The sequence below is a fragment of the Ctenopharyngodon idella genome, chromosome 7 (assembly GCF_019924925.1).
Source record: "Ctenopharyngodon idella isolate HZGC_01 chromosome 7, HZGC01, whole genome shotgun sequence".
Taxonomy (NCBI): domain Eukaryota; kingdom Metazoa; phylum Chordata; class Actinopteri; order Cypriniformes; family Xenocyprididae; genus Ctenopharyngodon; species Ctenopharyngodon idella.
The window spans coordinates 48,843,976-48,859,180 of record NC_067226.1 but is presented as its reverse complement, the minus strand read 5'-3'; the positions used below and the strand labels follow the sequence as shown (position 1 = coordinate 48,859,180).

Sequence of the window (15,205 nt, the reverse complement as noted above, 5' to 3'; positions counted from 1 at the left end):
TGCGCTAAAGGAGCGCTATCTAGTGGCTGTTACCCAAAAAGTATCAGAGTGTCGCCTCTTTATAACGCATTTAAATGGATGCGTTATAAAAAAATAGCAGTATAGACCAAAACCACAATTTGATCCAGCTGTAAACATGTTTTTTTCTGCTGTAAACTTGGCCATTTTAACATGGGACTCAGTGAGATTCTGCTCTCTTTTGGAGCCTGTCCCTAGCGGCTAGTCGATGAATTGCAGTTTAAGTCACTTCCGTATTGGCTTCACGAGAAACTGGGGGAGGTTGCCGCTTGATCTAGATCAGTGTTTCTCAAACTTTTTCTGCCATTCCCCACTTTGGAGGTAGGGAAGGGTTCCGAGCCCCACCTGTCCCCAATCGCCCCAACAAAATGTTAATAAACTAGGCTTTAAGTTTAACTGTTAAAATGTATCATTTATTTTATTAACATTACATTTTAAAACATAACATCAAACAACAGCATTAAAACTTTCAAACAGAGAAAATAAAAGTGCAATTATATTATCACTTTGCATTATAATTTATTATATATACATTATGAATTAAATATTATTATTATTTTTTATTTTTATTTTTTTACGCGACCATTATTTTAGAACGTTTCCCCTTATTGTTTTTATGGCGACACGTCATCGCGTCACACAGCGCAGCCACAATAACACTGCATGACAGATGTAACACTTTTATTTTGTTTCTCCTTTTTTTTATTCAAAATATTCACAAACTTGCTTACCATGTCATCAACTATGATATTCCGATTCTCAAATATGTGTAAGTGAGTGTGTTTAACATAGGTTATTTGTCCAATTCAATGCATATTGTATGCATTACATTTATTGTTAAACAAAATCACTGGTTAAAAAAAAAAAAAAAAAACACCTTAGTATTGATATTTTTATTTGAGTATCGATACTTTCGATACTTCACATCGATATGCCCATCATCCCTAATTCATCAGCATGGTTCTGTCTTTCTTTTCATTAGACTGCTTTACTTCAGAAGATCTCCTAAGCGCAGGTTTCAGTGGCAGAATTGTGTTTTTACTGCAGGTTTTTGTGTAACTCTTACTTTGGCGTTCAGCAGCACAGACAGAAGCTCATAAACACACATTCATACTGCAACACACACATTTTAAACAGCCCATTAGTGTGTGTGTGTGTGTGTGTGTGTGTGTGTGTGTGTATGTGTGTGTGTGTGTGACACAACAGAGTTAGCAGTGCTTCCCAAAAACATGTTCTTGATACACATGTTGTTCATACACATTCAGTGTTATTCCCATGATGCTCTGCTAGAGCAGGTCAAAGGTCAAAGATTCCTGTGGTTCAGTTCTTCTCAGTATCGATTGTGCTCGAGCTAAAAATGAGAGTCAGCAGGTGTTGTGACACTGATGGAGCAGAGCATTCTGGGAAAGTGTTGATAATCAGAGCAGAACAGGAAACTGAAGCCAAGAGAATCCAGTACATTTAGTGAGAAACAGATTGACTGATCCGCATCATATTCACTATGATCCATTCAGTGATTCACTGACCCTTACAGAAAACATTGTCTGTTTCTCAGTTCAAGGAACGTGAAGAAGAGACGTGGACAGATGAATCTACACAATAAATAACAAATAACGCAGTGAAACATCTTCTTATTGTTTTATGTATTTTTAATTTAGCATGTGTTTTCTGTAAATGAGTATATTTATTTAATGTTACTTTTGCTTGGTCAATGTTGGGATTCTTTTTAATATGCCAATAAAAATCACTACTGGCTTTATTAAAATGATGCCAAACAAAACAACACATGTTGACCTTCACCAGCGTCACAAGGAGAATCTCTCGATCAGAATGAGTTTAAAGCTTAAAGGCTTCTGTACGTCTACAATGACTTCTGGGATTTCTAACGGCACGATTCTCTCAAGGCTGCGTTTAACTCCACTTTAGACAAACTCTCATGAACTTCCCTAAGCACTTCCATGCCGCCATTTTGAAGTGCACTTAACTTCGTCAAGTGGGCGAGGGAAGAGTATTTACACAGACCCCTTGATTTTGACCGAGGGAGCGAGTCTACTCATAAGTACACTTCGGGCAGATCCATAGACCACAATGCAACATGTATATGACTATCTTCTTTCAGTCGAACACAATCAGGGATATATTTAAAAATATTCTGGCTCTTCCAAGCTTTATAATGGGAGGCGAGATTTTGAAGTCCAAAAAAGCACATCCATCCATCATAAAAATAATCCAGGGGGTTAATAAAGACCTTCTGGAGTGAAGCAATGGCTTTTTGTAAGAAAAATTTCCATATTTAAAACTTTATAAATTCAAATAACTAGCTTCCGGCGGATGACCGTACGCATACTGATCAAGTCGACGTACGGCACAAGAGTGACCTGTGAAGTGATGTATGACGCAGGTGTAGGAGAATCGTAAGCTCAGACGCCTCTCACGGTTCAAACAAACTCAAGCTCCTCTTCTCTTATATCGAAATCCTCCAACATTTCTCTTTAAAAATAATCATTATAGACTTATAATCCGTGAGCGGTGTTTTGTTTTGCTCTCTCCTCTGCGCTTCCACATTCGTCATTGCGTCATGCGTCAGGTCAGAGGTCACACAAATCGATGCGTACGGCCGTCTGCAGGAAGCTAGTTATTATAGGTAATAAAGTTTTAAATATGGAAATTTTCTTACAAAAACACATCAATTCATTTCAGAAGGCTATTTTTTTTTTACTCCCTGGAGTCGTATGGATTTCTTTTATGAAGGATGGATGCATTTTTTGGGCTTCAAAATCTTGCCCCCTTATACTCCCATTATAAAGCTTGGAAGAGCCAGGATATTTTTAAATATATCTCTGATTGTATTCGTCTGAAAGAAGATAGTCATATACACCTAGGATGGGTTGAGGGTGAGTGAATCATGGGATAATTTTCATGGAGGTTATAGTTCAAATATATGGAGAAATATATATTGACATCAAGGATTTACCCATCTGCCACAATAATGTAGACTTTGAATTATATTAATTTGAGCAATACAATGAATTGATTTATCTGTATATCATGCGGTTAATTTGATTACAATAATAGTTAATTGACAGCCCAAGTTTTTATGCCCTTAAAGTGTTTGATTTGTGTTTTGAACATTGCTGTAGAAAACAGATACGAGGTTATGAACTGATATCATAGAAACAAGCAAATCTCTATCGTTTTCCAACATTGTGACAAAGTCTGTTTATGAATTACAACTTTCAGCCCATCTGTCATGAATATGGCTCCCACGGTTCATCCTCCGGACCGCCGGAGGGAGCCATCACCGGAATACTGATTCCCCACCATTCGGACTTCATTTCCCATAGGCCCTCATTCCTGGGACTGATTGCACACACACCTGAACTGCATCACACGCACACTATTTAAGCCACGCATACACACCACATCTTCGTGAAGTCTTGATTTGCTATGGTGATCATTTCTGAGCGTTATTCTGCGGACTGTTATCTTGTTGTTACCTGGGCTGTTTATCTCTCGTGAACCCTTGCCGCCTGTCCCTGTTTACGGTACTGCTCTGCCCTTGTCTGTACTACTGCTGTGTTTAATAAAGCTGCTTATGGATCCACACACTGTTGACCCATCATTACACCATCACAGAAAAAAAAAATCCGTTACTGCAAAAAAGAGACTTTATTATGAGTTAATTATACTTTTTGACTTTGTAAAAATATCTAAAAAATAAATAAATAAATTGACTGCATAATACTTGTTTTCGCAGACTGTATTTTTAATAATGCATTTTTCTGCACTGGCAGATTGATTCACTTGTTTTAGACTAAAAAAGTCAAAATTAAACAAGTTTCCCCCAGATTGCCTGAATCATGTCAGTAAAAGCACATTTCTCTGAGCGTCTGTTTATATCAGAGCGTTTAATGCAGAACGTGTGTGACTTTGATGAGTTGAGAGAAAGTGGGGAAGAATTAGGGAATGATTTCACGATTTTGCATCATTCTGTTAGTCTAGAGACCAAAGAAAGGTGTGTGAGGAACACGTGTCTGAACGAGACTTTCCTGAGCACAGACAGAAATCTCAACAGCAGCGGCACATTACCTGTGTTTAATGTCATCTGGGTCGGTTCCTTTTCTTTTGTGTGGTTTTGTTCACGTTTTCGAAGATAAGTTTATGTCACACAACTTGGCCAATGGTCAATAAGTTCATTGTTAAAAATGTGTGTTGACACACACCTGAAAACACTTACTTACAAAACTGAACACCAATCAGCCAGCTACAAAAAGGCCTCAGTTAAGCCATTTTGAGAACTTTGCAAGCAGAGAGAGAGAGAGAGAGAGAGAGAGAGAGAGAGAGAGAGAGAGAGAGAGAGAGAGAGAGAGAGAGAGAGAGAGAGAGAGAGAGACACACAGACAGAGACAGAGAGAGAGAGAGAGAGAGAGAGAGAGAGAGAGAGAGAGAGAGAGAGAGAGAGAGAGGACGAGGTCGAAGTCGAAGTCGCCATGCAAGGTCCATTATTTCGGATGACATAAGAGCAACTTTGGTGGACCATGTCATAAACCATGGCCTGACTAGTAAAGCCATTCACAATATGTATTTTTTGTTACAGAGAATCTTGGACATGGATGGAGCTGCCCAGCCGCATGAATGTATTTATATTGACGAGGCTGGATTCATCCTTAGCAAAAACAGACGACGGGGACGTAATATAATTGGCCAAAGGGCAATTTTGCACGTCCCGGGGCAGCGCGGGGGAAATATCACATTGTGTGCTGCCATAAGTCTTCGAGGCCTACTGCACCATCATGCCAAACTGGGTCCCTATAATGCGCAACACATCATCACATTTCTAGAAGCACTTCATGATGCAGTTGGACAGGATGGACCAGAGCAGCCCAGGTTTGTTGTTGTCTGGAATAATGTTACTTTCCATCGGGCTGCTCTGGTCCAGAACTGGTTCACCAACCATGATCACTTTGAAGTTTTGTACTTGCCCCCTTACTCACCATTTCTAAATCCTATAGAGGAATTTTTTTTCCGCTTGGAGATGGCGCGTATATGACCGCCAACCACATGCCCGTATGCCTCTTCTGCAGGCGATGGAACAGGCTGCGGAGACATTGAGGTGAGGTCTATCCAGGGATGGATTCGACACACAAGGGGAATATTTTCCCCGATGCTTAGCGAGAGAAGACATTGCTTGTGATGTTGATGATGTTGACAATTGTGTTTCTGTGTTTACAGTATTGTTTTTTATTTTTGATTTAACTGAATTTACTGTACTGTAAAATATACTATAATGTAATGATTTTGAAATCAGTATTTCATTTTTTGGTTGTTGTGAAAACATGTCCTCTGTGGAACTGAATAAAAACATTGAAAACAAAAGACTGCAGTTTTTTTATACAAAGTAGACTAGTGTGTTGCTGCTGATCTGAAAGTGTATTCATATGATGCAAGTGGGATTCATTTTGTCGTCAGAGTGACATTTTGACAAAGGATTGTTAGGTTTTGATAGCAGAGTTTCAATTTGACATAGATGTGAATAGTTTATTTCCCAGTGTTGTGTCTTATTTGCTTGTGTGTAGAGTTTTGACACGATGAGCCAAATTTAGCAAAACGTGTGTAAGCAATAGGCAAAAACTGTAATGTAGGCCTGTATTGTGACTGCAATAGTGTTTCTCTGTTTCATGATCTCTCAAACGCCACAGAAGCGCAGCAGCGCCATCTAGTGTTTACAAACAACGCTTACCTCATCTGACCATCTTTTCTATTCTTTTTGTGTCTTACAACCAAGTGAAATTCTCCAATAGAGAAAAAAAAAATGTAGGGCGGGACTTGATTATGATTAAATAAAGCACGCCAAGAGAAAGACCGTCACCGCCATGGATGTTGTGTACGCGCTGAAACGACAGGGACGAACCCTGTACGGCTTCGGAGGATAAACATCTGAAACCAGGAGAAACTACAAACCCAACGGCTCTTTTAAGAGCCACACACTCTGTCACATAAAGAGTTATCAAATAATATTGATGATTAATGAATTATTTAGACATGATCAATAAAACGTTTCCGAGTAAACCCTGAAAATATGTGAGTCATCAAAAAGGAAATGGTGGCTTTTTAACAGTTACTTTAATGTTGTTATGAGTGTAATTGCATTTAGATCTGAGTTTTATTTCTTTTAAGGTGAAACTATAACCAGAATATTTTTGTTTGTTTTAGAAACTTTTCTCTAAGATTAAAGTCTAGTTTCACAGACAGTGTTCAGACTAAGATCTTAAATTAAGACTTTTAATTATCTTATATAAATGTGCTTTAGAATTACTGTTGTGACAAAACAATGACACTGACATATTTTCAGACAGGACAGCACAAGTTTCAGTTAAAGCTTAAACATGTATTTTAGTCTAGAACTGGCTTTAAGCCTCGTCTGTGAAACTGGGGTTAATTGTCTAATTTGTGTGACATGACATTATTTATTCCTGTAGACTTTGCTTTGAATTAAAGTGGCTTATAAAACAAAGAAAAATCTAAACATGACCAGCAAATGGGCTTTTGTTTAGGAGACTTTTTGGTGTGTGTATATATATATATATATTTGGGACGTTCTAAAAAAAAATATCTTATTCTTAAATCTAAACATTGAGACATATAGAGGACGTTAAACTATGAAAAACGCATATCATGCCATCTCAGCATGTTTTTATGACTGAATAAAATACATTTTTATACGCAATTCACCCCTAAAATGTCAGGCCCCGTCACAGACAAATTTGTATATGTTAGAATCGTTTCCTAATGAATTTCTTTGATACAAATAGCATTTTCTTATTGGTCAAACGTCCCTGATTGTATCTAACATGGTTTTGTAATTTCTATAAGAAATATAAGCAACTTTTCGGTCAACTGTAGTACACAAAATCACAGAATACCCACCAGGCACTCATATATTTTTAAAAGAACTACCTTTACATAGGAGATTTTTACAAAAACATAGTAGTGGATATATACCCCCACCGTCATCTACACAGTTAAAGAGATTAATTCATCAATATTTCCTCAAATACTACATTTTTATATCATAATTTCCTGTGTGACAGGACTGACTTTATGGATTTTGTTTGACTGATATAGTCCAAACATCTTTTTAATTAAACTAATTTCATTTTATGTCAATATAAAAACATATTTCATTTAACAGTTCATTTAAAAATTCATTAAAATTCCATTTAACAATAACATGGCCAGATACAATAACAATAAACAACTCGAATGGCACAAACACAGACAGGAGTGAAATCACAGTTGTAATGGTACGACTAAAGCCTCTTGTAGCTCTTTCACTTTGTCCTGGAGCTTCTCTTTCTTGGAAAGCTTTCGCCCCTCTCTCTCTCTCTCTCTCTCTCTCTCTCTCTCTCTCTCTCTCTCTCTCTCTCTCTCTCTCTCTTTCTCTCTCTCTCTCTCTCTCTCTCTCTCTCTTTCTCTCTCTCTCTCTTTCTCTCTCTCTCTCTCTCTCTCTCTCTCTCTTACCTGCAACATACATCACACATACTGTCACACAACCATTTAACAGTCATTCAAAGGTTATACTCTATTCAGTTACTGTGTAGTTCTATGGAAATATAACTTCATAATATATAAAGTACATTTTACTATGATACAGCAAATGTAATCAATAGACATTTAACTGAATAGCACAATGTAAAGTAACTGTGGTACCACATCATATTACGGCTCAGTAATAACAGGGTAATACTATGGTAATATCAACATTATTACTTATAAATTACATGAAAATAATGGAAATTGCATGTCATTTCCTAGGTAATAATGTAGATATTACCATGGTATCACCCTGTTATTACCAAGCTGTAATATGAAGTGAAATATCATTAATATACAAAGTGCAATCTCAAAAGCAGTGCTACATAGGCCTAGGTAAAAGAAGGACAAAATTCAAAAAATCTGCCTGAGCACAAAAACCTTTAAATTTACAGTGTAATGTCTATTTATTCAAATCATGTTTTGCTATGGCATGCATTAAATACATATTATATGCAATAAAGGTAATAGAAAAGAACAATGCCATTCATTTGTAAGGTCGTGTCACAGGGGTGTGACGGGACTGATGTGACGGGGCCTGACCCTTTAGCTCGTCCTCCTCAAAAAAAACAACAAAAAAACATACAAAAACAAGCTTAAAATCATACAATTCAATGACAGAACTCACCCTTGATCAGTGTCGGCTTCACCTCAGTCAAATGATGTCACTTCCTCTGAGTCATACCCTTAAAGGCCTATTGCACACATTTTATGTAGAGTTTTATGTAAACGTGACAGGACTGACCGAAAACATGGGGACAGTTGTAAAATAGTATTTATTTGTAGAATTTATGCATAATTTAATGTTTTTAATCAATTGATGTGAATGATAACAACTTAAACTTTTATTGACGAGTTTTTTTTTTCTAAATAACAGTTTTTAGCGTAACAAAACTATGAAAGCTGTAGCTCCAATTTGGCTGAGGACAAGGACAAAAACAGGATTTGTAATTTTCAAAAGTGTTTTTAATAAAGAAAAAAAATATATATCTGAGAGCCTAATGAATGATATATTCATTTACAGAACAACTCACAGAAATCAACCATCAGTCAGTTTTAGACATTTTTTGGATGAAATACTTTTCATTCACTGTAACAATTCAAGGACAGATAATGTACGTTTCTGGTAGAATGTCCCATATATATATATATATATATATAATATATCATTCTTCCCTCCAAAATTCTCTCAGTGTGTCTATATGGAGTTTTCAAACAACACAATCCTGCAGAATCCGATTAAAACGAAAATAAAGAGCGGGAAATGAACAAAGGAAACTGGGGGGAGGGGTGTCGCTCAAACGGTTGGCGGAAGGCGGGGCTATCATTTAACAGACTTTGATTGGCTCTCATTCAGCGCGTGATGCTTTGAGTTGTCCAATGAAATACGAGTTTATAGGTGTGGCCTATGAAAACAGGCAATCAGATTATTCCCGTCTCTCTTTGAAAATTAGCATAAGGTAGTGAATAAAAGGCTCTGTTTCGCTCTTGAGTTCACATTGATTAGTCAGTTTTGCGATCATTCAGCGTCATGCCTGAACCAGCCAAGTCCGCGCCTAAGAAGGGCTCCAAGAAGGCCGTCACGAAGACCGCCGGTAAGGGAGGAAAGAAGCGCAGAAAGTCCAGGAAGGAGAGCTACGCCATCTACGTGTACAAAGTGCTGAAGCAGGTTCATCCTGACACCGGCATCTCCTCCAAGGCGATGGGCATCATGAACTCTTTCGTCAACGACATCTTCGAGCGTATCGCCGGTGAGGCGTCTCGTCTCGCTCACTACAACAAGCGCTCCACCATCACGTCGAGAGAGATCCAGACCGCCGTGCGTCTGCTGCTGCCCGGTGAGCTGGCCAAACACGCCGTGTCCGAGGGCACCAAGGCCGTCACCAAGTACACCAGCTCCAAGTAGAGTCCCCGAGACTCTCAGACCCAAAGGCTCTTTTAAGAGCCACCTATCTACTCCGATAAAAGAGATTGATGTTTTAAGCTAATTAAGTAGTAAGAAGTTGCCACTTTTGCTTTACTGTATCTCAGTTTGTTTGTAACTGTTTTGCATACTGAAAGTTTAATATTTTAATCAGCCAAGATGTGACTAGTAGACTAATCCCATTCTCAGTTTCAATCACGTGCTTGTGAGTTTATTCAAAATTGCTGTTAATTATAAGTTCTGAAAAGATCTATGAAAATACATCTAGAAACTTTTCCTTCGATGACAGTCTTTGTCACCCCACTTTCTCCTATTTGAGGCCAGAATCAAGTATAACTTGTTTTCTGGACTGTCAGCAGTCAATTAGACTGAGGCTGATGAAGATAAAGTAATTCTCCAACACTAGTAACTCTAACTCCAGTAAATACATCAGGTACAGAGACAGAATCATCCTTAAGGGACTGAATTTACTAGTTATATATAGTTGCATTCCTAAATTCTTGGTCTACTCTAGGGGGAAAAATAGAAACTAACAATAAAAATTAAGGGAGGTGTTGATGTGCCCGTTTAGTCACAACATGACACCTTTTTTGTTGTTTGAAACATGATAGCCATAAAGAGATCTTTTATTTTACTGACAAAAAGAGTAGCAAATAATAGTGTAATTAGTGAAAACATAATACAATTTACCTCAGGAAATGGGAGCCCAAAAATAAAATAATCTGCCAACTAATTTTAGAAGAAATTAACTTATAGTAAAATAAAAATCCCCAAAAGAAAAACAATCCATAAAACAAGAGAAAGTGTTTAACACTTGTGGTGTACCTGGTCAGATATGACAGGCCTGCAAAAAATTGCTTATAAATATTTTGTTATGCTACCTTATCACCAAATATTGGATTCAATCTTTTTGTCAACTTGTTGTCTTTCAATTAGGACAGGTTTTGTATTTATTTTTGGAACTGATTGATCGTAGGCCTCTGATCTGAGCCTCACTGATTTGAGGATTAAGTTCATCTCTGTGTAAAAGAAAGCCTGTAATACTCAAAATAGTTTGTTTGTGTACATGAACGTGTGTGTATGTGCGCGGATGCACGAGTCTGCATGTATCCACACATGCGGAAGTCCGAAGTCTTTATTTTTGCAAGCTCACATGTACATATGTGAACATGAACATGATGAACACGCTCCTGAACACTAATTGTTTCTCTGATTTTTGACTCCCCCATTCATTTTCAACCGGCGGTCATTTCTGACCAATATAAGCTCAGATCAGTGAGGCCTACGATCAATCAGTTTCAAAAATAAATACAAAACCTGTTCTAATTTAAAGAAAATAAGTTGACAAAAAGATTGAATCCAGTATTTGGTGATAATGTAGCATAATGAAAGATTAATAAGCAATTTTTTGTATTCTGGTCATTTTTGACCGGGAACACCACAAGTGTTACAATGTGGAAAAAAACCCACAAAACATTACAAAAAGTATCAAAACAAAATTTGGGAAGTTGTTAGACTCTTTGTGAGTAAAGTCAGTAAATTTTAGCCCAATGTAAGAACATTAACTAACATTTTCGGGTACGGGAAAATCCTCTCCAGGTCAAAATGACCTGAACACAACATGAAGGAAACAAGGGATGCCCCACTCCTTACAAAACCCTTAACACGTATTTTCATGACATTGTTAGAGTAACGCACAAGTTATACAACAAATGAATCTGGAAATATAGACATGAAGGAAACCATCAAGCAAGATGAATCGCTTCTTAGTTGATTGTGGACCGTTTATATCTTGACACTAATCAGCAGCAGGTGACAGCAATCTGCTCAGACAATGGAGAAAACAAGCAAACACCAGAATAACACTGATCATCTCTTCATCACGGCTCCTGTTAGTGGGTGGATATATTAGACAGCAAGTGAACATTTTGTCCTCAAAGTTGATGTGTTAGAAGCAGGAAAAATGGGCAAGCGTAAGGATTTGAGCGAGTTTGACAAGGACCAAATTGTGATGGCTAGACGACTGGGTCAGAACATCTCCAAAACTGCAGCTCTTGTGGGGTGTTCCCGGTCTGCAGTGGTCAGTATCTATCAAAAGTGCTCCAAGGAAGGAACAGTGGTGAACCGGCGACAGGGTCATGGGCGGCCGAGGTGGGGAGCGAAGGCTGGCCCGTGTGGTCCGATCCAACAGACGAGCTACTGTAGCTCAAATTGCTCAAGAAGTTAATGCTGGTTCTGATAGAAAGGTGTCAGAATACACAGTGCATCAGTTTGTTGCGTATGGAGCTGCATAACTGCAGACCAGTCAGGGTGTCCATGCTGACCCCTGTCCACCGCCGAAAGAGCCAACAGTGGACACGTGAGCATCAGAACTGGACCACGGAGCAATGGAAGAAGGTGGCCTGGTCTGATGAATCACGTTTTCTTCTACATCACGTGTGTGCGTCACTTACCTGGGGAACACACATATATACATATATATTATTTATTTATTACTATTATTCACTTCACCTGTCAGTGGTTATAATGCTATGGCTGATATATACAGTAGTCAACATTTGAAGTGGATCAAAAAAGTTCATCAAAGTTGTCCTAAGAAGAATGTTTTAGGGCAACTTTGATGAAAGGTTTTGATCCACTTTAGATGTTGTCTACTGTATTATCACACATAGGCCTATTTACTGCTTCTTTTGACACACAATGTAGATCATACAAAAATAAATGCCATTTTTGTTAACAGAGACAGTTTGCAAAAAGTGCATTTAGTTCAACATTACGCTTCAGTTTTTGGGTAATTTGCATTATTAAGAATAATTATAGAAAAAAAAAAAAAATATATATATATATATATATATATAAACAATAATTAAATTGTTGGATCTTTAAAACCTCGTGTCATTGATGTCATCAAAATCCAACCAGCCGAGTAAACTCTGATACTGTTAGTTTATGAATAAAATTATATCCATTTAAGGACATCAATGTACAAAGTCTGTTGTTTTAGGCCAGAAGTGTCTCAGTTTTGGTTCAGGGTTAGAGAGATGCTGTATGTTTGGTTTTATGTCCTCACTAATATAGTGTTTAAACTCCAAATGTTTGAACATGATTGTAGTTATTATCAGCTCTTCAGCTCGTGTCGTTCAGACTTCAGTACAGATCCCAGTTTAACCTGCCGGTGTAATTCTGAACACCTTCATTATTGATCTGGTGTTTGTTTAGGGTTAGAGATGAACTATATAGTCTGAGCAAAACCCCAACATCAGTGTAAATATATCAAACATATTCTGTAAAAAATATGACTGTTTTATGATTTAGTTTTTAAAATATGACACGATTACATTAAGTGGCCTGTGCTTTATTATTTACATTTGTTCATTTAGCAGATGATTTTATCCAAAGAGACTCATGAAGGAATACAGTCTTAAAGAGGCAATGACATGAGAAATGATGACAATACAAACATTATCCAGAAAAGTACAAGCTGGAACAAGGAGGGAAAGAAGATATAGAGAGAAAAAGATGCATTTTAAGTCAGTTGATATGCCTTGATGTAAACGAGCAATTGATTCAGATGAGCTTTAACACAATCCTCATTCTGATGAAAACTGAGATGAATGACGAATCAGGAGAAACAAATTATGACAAACTCACATTTTTACATGATGTACACCAGCTTATGAAAATGTACTTAAGTTAAAACATTAATACTCGTGTGATCAGATGTCTATATTTATTATGATGATTATTATTATAAGGACAGATGATGTGCAGGTGAAGATGAGGGTCATGAGAGTCACAGACAGACTCCAGATGATGTTCATGTGCTTCAAGCGCCCAAAACAACAGCTGTATGAAAGCCTCCTCTCGCCCCTCACTGATGCTGATTTCATTCAAGTCTCTTTCAGACTGTTTTCTGAACACACAGAGGACGCGTTCAGGCTTTGATCAACTTTTACACTTCAAATATCCATCAAATTTACACGCGGCTTTTCCCCGTGGCTGATGCTCGCCTCGGATTTGATCTGACGGAGGCAAAACAAACATTTCCTCTTGCCGTATTTTAGTCTCTAATGAAAGCTCAGAACCTCTGCTTGCTGTTCACCTTGTTTTGACTGTGACAAACTATTTTCCCGCTCCAGTTTTGCTCCAAATGTAAGAGAAGAAAACACAAGCGTGAGCGGCTCGTGGACGCGCACAGACACGGAGCGGGCAGGTTGAGTCTACGAGGTTCTCATGTGTTGTTTAAGAGCGCAGCGCCGCTCGAGCGCTATTCATTGCTGAAAGCAGACAGCGTGTGAAACACTTGATCTGATCAGAGAGAGATGGCAGAAACCGCCCCAGCCCCGGCTGCTGCCGCCCCGGCCAAAGCGCCAAAGAAGAAGTCAGCTGCGAAAGCCAAGAAAGCAGGTCCAGGCGTCGGTGAGCTCATCGTCAAAGCTGTGAGCGCCTCCAAGGAGAGGAGCGGCGTGTCCCTCGCCGCCCTGAAGAAAGCTCTCGCGGCCAACGGCTACGACGTGGAGAAGAACAACTCCCGCGTCAAGATCGCCATCAAGAGTTTGGTGACTAAAGGCACTCTGGTGCAGGTCAAAGGGACCGGCGCCTCGGGCTCATTCAAGCTCAACAAGCAGCAAGCCGAGACCAAGAAGAAGCCGGCCAAGAAAGCGGCTCCTAAAGCGAAGAAGCCCGCGGCCAAGAAACCCGCTGCTGCCAAGAAGCCCAAGAGCGCCGCGGCAAAGAAGCCCGCCGCTAAGAAATCGCCCAAGAAGGCCAAGAAACCCGCCGCCACAGCCGCTAAGAAGGCGACGAAGAGCCCCAAGAAGGCAAAGAAGCCAGCAGCCGCTAAGAAAGCAGCCAAGAGTCCCAAAAAGGCCAAGGCGGCTAAACCTAAGGCGGTAAAGCCTAAAGCCGCCAAGCCTAAAAAAGCAGCTCCCAAAAAGAAGTAAAAATCTGTTTGTTCCTCAACGGCTCTTTTAAGAGCCACCCACTAACTCTGAGTAAAGAGCAGAACTGTGTATGTTAATGATTTCTGTTTAATTTGAAAGCAAACAGCCAGTGGCTTGTTGCACAAAGCCGGTTTCAGTTTCTACCCAGCTAAGTTCAAGATTAGTTTGAGTAAACTCTGGTTTTTCGGGCTCATGAAGACGGATTGGTTTTTAGCGGGTTTCATTGTTATGGTAACTTACGCTACACGGCTAACCTGCTCCGGAGCAGGTTTAACTGGTCCAATCAGCTGTGAGTAAAGTGACATGTATCTGATGCAATAAAGCCACTCCCCCTGTATCTCTCGCTCCAAATTAAAGCAGTTTATAGTGAAAACATTTTAGAGACAAAATTGCTCATCTTTTGCTGCTAATTATTTATTATATTTATATTAATTATGTATAATTCATATAATAGTATATTCATATATTACATTATTTGACAATTAATATTTAACTTTGTTTTTAAATTGATATAAATATAATACATGCATCGATATAAAGCTTTTAAACAAATTAAGGTTATGTGTATTCATTTGAGCTGTTTGTGAATCTAATATAAATTATTACATTATAAATTATTAGGCATATTTCTTTGATTCACATGCATTGACATAGTCAGATATTTTCTTTCAGCTGCCTTCTCAAACTTTCACTGCATCAGTGTTTATTCCTGCCTTGTAAATGCATT

At 38.5% G+C, this 15,205-nt stretch overlaps 2 protein-coding genes and 1 long non-coding RNA gene across 3 annotated transcripts in view; all 3 read left to right on the top strand.

Moving 5' to 3' along the window:
• The first annotated feature begins 9,093 nt into the window (after positions 1–9,093).
• LOC127515791 (histone H2B-like) lies at positions 9,094–9,560 on the top strand. Its single transcript, XM_051899846.1, has one exon. It carries the CDS (start codon positions 9,143–9,145, stop codon positions 9,515–9,517), a length of 375 nt encoding a protein of 124 aa, XP_051755806.1. The 5' UTR covers positions 9,094–9,142; the 3' UTR covers positions 9,518–9,560.
• Positions 9,561–9,580: 20 nt separating this feature from the next.
• LOC127515798 (uncharacterized) overlaps positions 9,581–15,205 on the top strand; it is a 41,919-nt gene continuing 36,294 nt past the window's right edge. The window contains exon 1 of the long non-coding RNA XR_007930864.1: positions 9,581–9,968. This is a non-coding gene — a long non-coding RNA (uncharacterized LOC127515798). The remainder of the gene's footprint in view (positions 9,969–15,205) is intronic.
• LOC127515761 (histone H1-like) lies at positions 10,869–14,875 on the top strand. Its single transcript, XM_051899815.1, has one exon. It carries the CDS (start codon positions 13,858–13,860, stop codon positions 14,476–14,478), a length of 621 nt encoding a protein of 206 aa, XP_051755775.1. The 5' UTR covers positions 10,869–13,857; the 3' UTR covers positions 14,479–14,875.